This window comes from Xiphophorus hellerii, chromosome 10 (assembly GCF_003331165.1).
Source record: "Xiphophorus hellerii strain 12219 chromosome 10, Xiphophorus_hellerii-4.1, whole genome shotgun sequence".
Taxonomy (NCBI): Eukaryota; Metazoa; Chordata; class Actinopteri; order Cyprinodontiformes; family Poeciliidae; genus Xiphophorus; species Xiphophorus hellerii.
The window spans coordinates 19,861,712-19,871,397 of record NC_045681.1 but is presented as its reverse complement, the minus strand read 5'-3'; the positions used below and the strand labels follow the sequence as shown (position 1 = coordinate 19,871,397).

General features: G+C 43.8%; 1 protein-coding gene across 2 annotated transcripts; it reads right to left on the bottom strand.

Moving 5' to 3' along the window:
- Window positions 1–95: 95 nt before the first annotated feature.
- Window positions 96–9,659, bottom strand: unk (unk zinc finger). 2 transcript variants are annotated; one of them, XM_032573817.1, is made up of 15 exons: window positions 9,413–9,659; window positions 8,068–8,277; window positions 6,760–6,936; window positions 6,540–6,670; window positions 5,376–5,511; window positions 5,143–5,260; window positions 4,976–5,060; window positions 4,588–4,883; window positions 4,328–4,393; window positions 4,034–4,217; window positions 3,839–3,940; window positions 3,564–3,749; window positions 2,453–2,634; window positions 2,088–2,348; window positions 96–1,307 (listed from the first exon to the last, which is right to left on the bottom strand). In XM_032573817.1, the coding sequence occupies exons 1-15, from the start codon at window positions 9,562–9,564 to the stop codon at window positions 1,161–1,163; spliced, it is 2,433 nt and encodes an 810-aa protein (XP_032429708.1). In that variant the 5' UTR covers window positions 9,565–9,659; the 3' UTR covers window positions 96–1,160. The 2 variants fall into 2 exon arrangements, with proteins under 2 accessions (XP_032429708.1, XP_032429709.1); XM_032573818.1 differs by lacking the exon at window positions 96–1,307 and having other exon boundaries at window positions 2,108–2,348; window positions 2,449–2,634.
- Window positions 9,660–9,686: the final 27 nt, after the last annotated feature.

The following is a 9,686-nucleotide window of genomic DNA, read 5'->3' as shown; positions in this document are numbered from 1 at the left end:
ATGAGATATATATATTATACACTGTTGAAAGACTGAAATGTCAAGAGTACTACAAATGTAGAAATTTGGCAGAGAAAGCTGTCACATTTTTTAAAAAATAGCTAAAAAGCCTTATTTTATTTTGTTTACTTTTTTTGAGTGTTCTGAGCTTGATTCATATTGAACATAAAGGGTGTTAAAATAAATAATATCTGAAACTGGACCTGTTGGCCTCATTTGTTACACCTTCCTATAATTTCTGCAGAGACAAAAAAAACCTGAGTATGAAAAAAAATTTAAAAGCTCAAAGCCATTAATTAGACATTTGAACAAACTCTATTTTTCAAAAAAAAAAATTTAACTATTTGAATTTCTTAATTACTAATAAACAAGACACTCTGCTTGCAGCACTGTGATGAGCTGTAGCAATGAAGAATCATTGGAAGTATGCCCTTTAAGTGTTTCCAGAGTGACCTTTTTTTTCTAAAGATGTTCTTACTCCCTGAAATATAATAAAAAAACTTGATTATCTACGGTGTCATCCATCCATCGAGGCAGTTTTCAGACTGACGACACGATCACAACACCAGGACGAACACTGCACAATTTATTTCCCTGTTTTGTGGAGGAGGGGGGGGGAAACACGCCAAACTCTGTTGGAGTTTTAAGTGCCAAAAATACAAAAAGCGGACGTCTTTATGTCCCCCCGCCCCCGGCGAATCACAAAACTCTCCGGATGGATGCATGACACTCTGGGGAAATATTGTCACTAAAGTGAGATTATACTTTTTGAATTATATCATTTAAAACTAGCTATGTAAATGCTTCATAGTTAGGGGTCGGAGTAAAATATAACAGCAGGTATTTTTAAGTTATTTTCACAAGTGAATCAGGGGGGGGAACGTACAGTGTTGCTGGTCGAGAGCATTAACTAGCGGAACGTATTGTTTTCCTTGGGTAACACTGGCGACAATAATGACGTCCAATTCCGCGGCGAGAGCGCTTCCTTAGCGACTCTCGCGTTCAAAGTACGCGATCCAATCGGCGCTCGTGCCGCTGCGGCGACGTGGTTTTGGTCTCTTTTAGTCGTGCCGAAACGGTGGTCGGGATCCGAGGCTGGTAAGGTGTGGAATCAGGACTGACTGGTGTGGAATCTGGAGCGGTCCCACGGCGCGGCGAGGTCAGGAGAGCTGCTGCTCGGCGGTCTGTTCGGGGCAGAGCGGGCACTCGGTGCAGCTCTCACACTGGAGTCCGTGGCCGCAGGGCAGCGAGGCCGAGCCCTGCTCCCCGCACGTCACGCAGCACTGCCTCTGCTTCCTGTACACCACCTGGCAGACACGATGGCGGGACGCAGTGTTACCATGGAGACTGCAAAGGGAAGATGTACTTCTTTACAGAGTGAGATAAAACGTAGACTTTCGTCACCTTTCAGCTAGAGATGCGCTGATCGGTATGCATCAGTAGCAACCTGTCCAGTCTAATACTATGCTTTGTTACTTATTTTACATTATATTTAGGATTACTAATTACACTTTAAAAAACAATTTGAACGTTTTTCTCCAGTTTGTTTTTGTCAGTTTCTTTATTATTTATTTGCACTCTACTGTTGTACTCTTAATTGCACTGACTGAGCAAATTAAAGTTATGTTGTTTTTACAAGTTTCACCAAGCTTGTGAAGCTACTGGTGTAGTTTAGTGTGCTGTACTGGTGCAAAGTTATCAAATACATTTGTAATTCATCTATGTCTGCGTTTGAAAAAAGAAATGTTTCAAGTCAATTCAGCCGCTTTTCTGCATCGGATCAGTATCGGTCGATACAAAACTTCAGATATCGGAATCAGAAGTGGAAAAAAAGTCCATAATCAAAATCCAACTGAGAATCTGTGGTAATGTTCTCCATCCAATCTGACTGAAACTATTTCTAAAGAACAATTTCAGTCTCTAAATGTTACTTTTATGTTATGTTCACACAGCAGTCAAATGCGAAGCAAACCTGAAAATATATGTTTGCTTATATTTGGCACGTGCTGCATTTCTTTTTTCTTTAGTTCTACTGGGGTTTATAGATAATGCCAAATATGATAGTGGCTTGACATCTGAAGGATCACCTGTTCCACAGCATGTAAGCAGCTGCAGAGTTGAGCCTGTAGGCTCAGGACCGACTCCAGCGGCAGGCGGTGCAGCAGCTGGAGCTGATGCAGTGCAAGGTGGGGATTGTCTCCGCTCCGCAAGCTCTCCAGCGCCTCCTGCAGGAGAGAGATCTGCCTCTGCGCCTCCTCCTCAGCCTCCCGGGCCCGCTCGGCCTCCACGGCAAGCCGGGCTGCGGTCGTGCGAGACTCCTCCGCGTCCGCTTTGACGGCGGCCCACGACTGGGAAAAAACAAACGAGCGCGTTGCTGAGTCACTCCGGCTTTGTGTCACGGCTGTGCTTGCGCTACGGAAACGCAGCCGTTGCCGCTCCTCTACCTACCTACCTGAGCCGTGTGCCTCCAGCTGTGACCCCACTGCTTCAGAGCCCTGTGAGCGTCCTCCAGCTCCTGCTTGAGCCTGGGGGTCTCTGCACAGGGGCCGGAGGGCAGCAGGGCAGGAGGGGTGCCAGGAGAACCCTGACCCGACGGGAAGTGCTCCCAGATGTTTGTGCTCATGCCGTTCAGGCCTACGAAAAAACAAAGTAATATAAATAGAGGTGTAATAAGTATTAATTTAAGGTTTCTGCAGGTTTTAACAAGTCAAATGTAAGACTTTTTAAAACCTTGATGACACGTTGAATGAAATTTAAGACTGAAAGAAATATAAATGTAAGGACTGGTTGGGGGAAACTGCTGCTTTACAATCAAACTTAATAAAAACAGTAGCTTTATATACTGCATATGACTCGTTTTAAGCTAGGCAGTTAGCTTAAAAGTGCCTAGCTGGTGCGTGCCATGGTGGCATAAGGGATAGCGCGACCCATGTTTGGAGGCATTGAGTCCTCAACGCAGCCGTCGCGGGTTCAACTCCCGGACCCGACGATATTTGCCGCATGTTTTCCCCTCTCTCCTGTCAGCTTACTTTCATATAAGGGACACTAGAGCCCACAAAAAGACCCCCTGGAGGGGTAAAAAAGAAAAATCATCAAGGCTGCTAAAAAGATTTAATAAAAAGTTTATTTTCCCAATTGCCTCATACTTTCCAACTCTTTAGCTTTAGTAGCTAAATTGAAAATTTTTAGAATGCACAAATTATTTATCCAATTAATCGTCTGATACGCTGGACTAAAACAAGCTGGGCTAAGTGCCTATCTCGTTTTAAGCTACGCACTAGCAAGCAAGGGTATATTAGCTAGCAGTAGCCTCAAATGCTTTGAATCACGGCACGCAATGAAGATATTTGCATGTGACTCAAACTTTTGCCTGACAGAAAAGTCCCACAAGAAAAAAAACATAAAAAATAAAATTTCCTATCATGACAAAATTTAAGACCTGTGATTAACATATTTGAGGCCAACTTGCATTTTTGAATGGATTTAAGGCTTTTCAAGGCTTTATTTTAGACACATGAATTCACATGAAGTTTAAAATTGCATCTTGAATCTGATCTTCGTACCTAAAGTGCTGTGAGATGGTCCGAGGAAGGGGCTCTCTGATAAGCTCGGCTGTGACGGGTGAGAAGAGAAGAAAGGTGAGGCTTGTGGCCTGACTGGGGGCGACGGAGACGGAGAGCTGAAAGGGGCGGAGCTGCTGAACGATCCTGGAATGTTGACCGGAGCCGAACTCTGAATCTGGTTGCCTCCTGCAAAACCGGAGAAAACAGCAAAATGTCTTAAAAATGATTCCTTCTGTGTGGTTTTGTGTTTATTTTACCTTCATGTTTTGAAATACCTAGCATCACCCCAACACTGGGCAGGGCCGAACTGCTCTCCATGCTCCTCTCCAGCGCAGAAACTCCAAAGTCATTCAGATCTAGATCGTCCAGAGCCGATTCTGTCACACAGCAACACCGGGGTGTTTGCTTTTAATCAGATCTCATGTCAGCTGCAGCAAAAATATGAATTCTAGTATTGTTTTATTACGTACCAACGACTGATTCAACCGTCTCACTGGTGGGGTAAAAAGGCAGGGCGTTAGCGTTCATTCCCGAGGAGATGCCGGACCCCGGTGGGCCAAGAGCGGCGGGGCTGGGGGGCGTGGCGGCTAGACTGGAGGGGATGCTGGAGGACAGACTCAACGGGCTGCCGACAGGGAGGAACACTAATAAATCCTGAAGAAGAAATAACCGAATTTAATCCTTCAGCCGTTTCAAAACAGACACAAAAATGCACAGAGTTTATAGGCAAAGCTTTGGCAGTTCAATTTTTAAGGGATTTGTACCTGTTTGCTCTGTGCCGAAGCAAATTCTCTGCTGCGATGTTCGAGAGCGAACCCTCTGTGTTTGGCCTGAAATTGTGAGCAAATGTTGTAAAAAGACGCTAAAAAGATTCAATAAAAAGTTTCTTTTCCCAATTGCCTCATACTTTCCAACTCTTTAGCTTTAGTAGCTAAATTGAACATTTTTAGAATGTCCAAATTATTTATCCAATTAATCACCTGATTTGCAATCCTCCTGAGTTTTCCAAAGCCCACATCCTCACCTGATCTTCCCGTTCAAATCCTGGCGCCCTGCCGTACCCTCTCTCCCCAGCCCAAGGAGACAGCGGGTCTCCTCCCCCGCTGGCACCCTCACATAGCGACAAAACGCTACCCAGCAGCCCTTGCTCTGCCACGCAGGACACTGCAGAGGGGGAGAAGTGGTCTGACACGGAGCCGAGCCCCATGCCGTGACCACCGGGGCTCTGGGAAACGTCGTGGCCGGGAAGGGGATCCAGGAGCCTCAGGGGAGGAGGGGAACCGGGGCTGGGGAAAATCGACTCCTCCGCAGCAAAAGGCTCTGGGGAGGATTCAAACCAAAGAGACATGGAACTACAACAAAAAAACTAATCGACAGACGTTGAAATGCAGAGCCGTTCCCTGGGATCTTACTTTCAACATGAGCGAAGGCACAAAATGGTCCTCTGGGACAGCTGCCACATTGCTGCATGTCATTACACTTGGTGGATTTATAAATCTGTAATGAAGGAAACAGTTCCCAATCAGCTCTTGTGGTTTCTACGTTAGACTCCGGCAGAACAACAGGAAGCTAATCCAACCTCCGGGTGGAACTGCTGCTCTGTTCTCGTGTGGCAGTACTGACATCCCTCTGTTCCCTCGCACTTGCTGGGATCCCCCCACTCTTCGCCCTGTTTCACCGCCGGACATGGCAGCGCTCTGCGGTGGCAAGAAAAAAATAAATAAAAAAAATAAAAACCAGGGTTCTCTCTTTAACAAAACACGAACCAACTAAAAATGATTCGAGTATTCAAGAACTGAAACAGGAAGTCACCTGTATTTGTGCTTGTGCGGGCTGCGCCGCCTGTCTTTGCTGTTGTGGTAATACGGACAGGCGTATCCTTGACGACACAGGCGGGGGGGCTTTTTACAGAGCTCCGTCTTGTAGTGGGACAGCACATAATTGTTATCTGGAATAAAAAAGGAGAGCAATCTGTCAGGCGGGTGACTGGAACACATCCAATGGTACCTTATTTGAAAAGAAAACGTTTAAACTGCTCTTGCTGGAGATCTGGGCACATTTAGGTGACAAGTTGTTTCTCTCTGCCGTTTCCTGATTTATGCACAAATCGGCCCCGTTTGAATGCCGTGTTCTGTTGTGTTTCCCATTTTTAAAAGTGGTAACGAGAAACGGTCGCATCATATTTATAGCCCGGAATCACACAGAAATTCAACAATTCCCAATTATAGTTCCTCGGAAGCAGGCCAGCAACTAACAATTATTTTAGTAATTGATTATTCTACTGATTAATCAGATGAAAAAAAATATACAGAATTTAAATAAAACAAATAAGCAATTCAATTCCTTTTTGGAATAAGAAAATAAGCATTTATTACCTAAAATGCAACATTTTAGTGATCTCTCAATCGTCTATAGCACAGAATGCATCTGCAGCTAAAAAAAAAATGCCTCTAACATCAACATTCAATTTCATGGCATTGATATCCTCTCCATGTGGCTGGCAAAGAGCAATCCGATCAGTAGCCTCAAAACAACCCTGTAGAGCTTCTTAGGCTTCCTTAGGCCACATGTGAAAAGGTCAGTCCTGTAAACTGGCCTTCACATCAACACAGCGCAGGACCGACTTGTTCATTAATTTTTGGATTAACCAATTAATATGTAGATAGCAAACAATGCTAATGAGATGGTTTTTTTTTTACAGAATATGAACCAACTGAAGCTTGGGGAGTCGTGGATAGAACAGAAATACTTTTTTTTTTTTATCTTACATGTAGAATGAATATTTTTTGTGCAGCTTTGGCCATTACTGCTATGAAGGTGATTATTAAAAGAACAACAGCTGAATCATAAAAGTTATTCATAAGTTAGCGTGCATGTTTTACTGGTATCTCATACAAAATTTCTGTGAAAACATTTGTTAGCAGAAGAAAAAAGCTGTTCCCTGCTGGGACACCTGGTTCCATATTTCAGATTTACCTTGCCAGCGCGGTTCTTCGCTCAAGATCTTCTCTATAAGAGCCGTGCTCGCCGCTTGGCCCGACTGTGCGTCTCCGCCGCCTCCTTCCCCCGGCCCCGACCCTCCTTGAGAGTCCAGCACCTGCACTTCCCTGTGGAGCGAAGAACACAGGGAGAACATCAGCAACGACAAACCCGGAGGCAAAAAACTAGACGGGAGATAGGTTTTAATGCTGCACACCTGATATCATAAACGGGACTGCGCAGGTCATGCGATCCGTGAGCAAAGGCACAGTGGGAGCCGTTCTTACTGCAGTGGCCTTTCGCATCCGTTTCGTGGATACACGATCCGGTCTTATAATAGCGGAGGTGGTATCTCCGCTCGGTGTCGCCCGCAGTTCGATGCAGGAAGGGACATCTGGAGTGAAACACACACACAAAAAAAGGAAAAGTCTTGTAGAACGTCTGTGCCAGAGAATATGAATTTCTACAAATTCCTGGTTCCTCAAGGAGGATCTGAAAACTGGCTATTAGCACAAATTTAAACACATTTAAAGATTTGTGTTTGTATAAATATGCAGGAACAGGCTAAACACAACCATTTGGTTGAAAATCTGAACATTTCAGCAGGATGTCTTCTTGCTGTTTGGGTTCACAAACAGCAATAAGACATTGGGTCCACTTGAAATCCCTGCAGGTAAATTTAAATAAAGAATGTTTGAATATTCTGTTACAGTGAATGCTAGAAACTGCCAGATTAGCATAGTGAAAACTCCACGGTTACACCCTGAAGTTTCTTTTCAGTCTATTCTTTTCACAGTTTCTGGGTGTAAATGTCAACATCAATTCCCCACTAGGGACAAAAAAGGTGCTAACGCTACTTGGGAAGATTATGCATGACGCAGTAAGTTGAAAGAAAGTAGCAATAGTTGAGTGAAAATAGGCTTTTTGTGTAGTTACGACCCACGTTTGTCGGAGATGCATAAATGAAGTTCCACATAAATAATGATAAAGTGTTTTGAGAGGATGTGATGATGTCCTGCAAATGTGTCAGACACCCGGAGCTGTAAAGTAAATTCTACAAAAAAGGGCCACTGGGTAGTAGAAAACAAAACGATGCAAAAAGAGTTACTCGTTAAATGACCTGAACTGGGGCGTGCCGTGGTGGCGGAGGGGTTAGGGCGACCCACATTCAGGCAAAACGTAGCCTCGACGCGGCTGTCGAGAGTTCGACTCCCGGACCCGACGACGTTTACCGCATGTCTTCCCCCCTCTCCATCCCCCTTTCCTGTCAGCCTACTTTGAAAAAAGGGACACTACAGCCCACAAAAAAGACCCCTTGTGGGGCGATTAAAAAATAAATTAAAAAAAAAAAAAAAATGACCTGAACTGAATTTTCTATGATAACGCAAAAACACAGATGAAGTTTGTCAACTCCGGGTTACTTTGTTGCCGTTCTTTACTTTTTTGTCCTCATGAATTGAAAAAAAAAAAAACCCTACAATCTGGAGAGTATTTTAGGAAGATGAAAAGCCTTAGCAGCACTCACTCATCTCCTTCTGGACATGTGCCTGTTCCCTCATCGTATTTGGTACAGTAGACGTCTGGACTGTAGTTGAACGTCCCGTCCCGTCTGCGGATGGGCCTGCGACGCCGCTGGTTCAAGAAATGCCAATGGAAGCAGGAAAAAGGCCGGTGCTGTGTACATTTGTGCTGCACAAACAGGGGACACTGCTCCGTTCTGAACTCTTTGAGATATCTGGAAAGTAAGAAGACAACAGGAAAGAATGTGACTAATGTCTGTGCAACATTATTTATTTTTTTTAAATCAAAACCTGGTATTTTTAAATATGCAAATAGTTTGTCTACATAAAGCTAGAATATTCACATCCCTTGCAGAGTTCTTCCTATGTTATCACATTAAAATTATAAACAATGTTTTTTTTAGCACAGTTTTGAACACAAAGTAGAAAATAATTGTGTAGTGAAAGAAAAATTATGTTTCATGCACATGTCTATGTCCAGTTTATGAGAAAGATAAGGCAGGAATAAAAATGTGGAGGAGAATAAAAAAAACCACAAGGTCCCATCTTCAAATTTGCTACAAGCAACAAATATTTGGAAAGAGGTGCTCTGGCCAAATGATAGAAAAATGTAAACTTTTGGCCAACATGCAAAATGCTACGTATGAAATCCCCACCCCAAAGGGTTAAACGTGGTGGCAGCAACATCCTGCTGTGGGGATGCTTTTTCAACATGGACAGAAATGTTGGTCAGAATTGAAGCTTCAGGTTAAACAAACATTGATGAACATTTTACACAAACACTAACCAAAATCGCCAAACTAACGACTAAACTAATAGACATACTAGATGGTGGGTAAATAGATACGATATTCTACCAACGCTTTGGAAATTTTAGTTGTAATATCTAGTGCTCGTGTACCTTTTTCTTCCCATTTCACAGTGAAATCTCTACGAAATAAGTTGGAAGTTCTAGGTGATAATGCGACTAGAATTGAAAACTTCAAGGCATTCTACCAGCAATAGCCAAAACTAATACTAGCATAAGCTTCTACAAATAATTATCATAAAATACATCACTATGGAATTTACTAAACAGCGAACAAACCTAAATTGATGCAACAGTGTCACACAGGGGCAGTTAAAATGCTGCATTAAACAACTTTTAAGAAATGGTTACTGGGTGACATTAGGCCTCCTCATCAGGACCAGAAAACACTGGGTTACCAGCCTCTTTACTTCATTCCAAACATTTGAAAGTTTTATTACGCAACCACGGTCCGTAGTAAAATGTATGCATTTTTGTGTGTGTGGCAGTGCACGTGAGGTTGTGTACACCCAGCCAGCTAACCCTGCTAACCAGCTACGTACGTGTAATGTTGAGGTTTCTCGGGCTGTACGTTCAACACGGTTGCGGGCGATGTCGAGCCCCCCGCGGGCGAAGACGACGAGGACGAAGATGGCCCCCCTGTAGCGGTCGTCGCTGCCGAAGACGACGCGGGCTGTGAATTTGTTTTAGACATTTAACCAGTCTGAAGCCCAACAACAAGAAGCTTGTTTTTAGCTTAACGGCTAGCTATGCTTTTTAGCTTCGAAATCCGCATTCTCCTACGATGTGAGCTTGCGCAAGGCGAGAGGAAGTAGT

What these genes read in the sequence shown, in the direction of transcription:
- unk (XM_032573817.1), bottom strand. Translation starts at nt 9,564, where the DNA reads ATGTCTAAAACAAATTCACAGCCCGCGTCGTCTTCGGCAGCGACGACC. An exon ending in GAGAAACCTCAACATTACAC is followed by an intron (nt 8,278 to 9,412) that starts GTACGTAGCTGG and finishes CTTACTTTCCAG; the next exon opens with ATATCTCAAAGAGTTCAGAA. An exon ending in GATTTGAACGGGAAGATCAG is followed by an intron (nt 4,394 to 4,587) that starts GTGAGGATGTGG and finishes TCACAATTTCAG; the next exon opens with GCCAAACACAGAGGGTTCGC.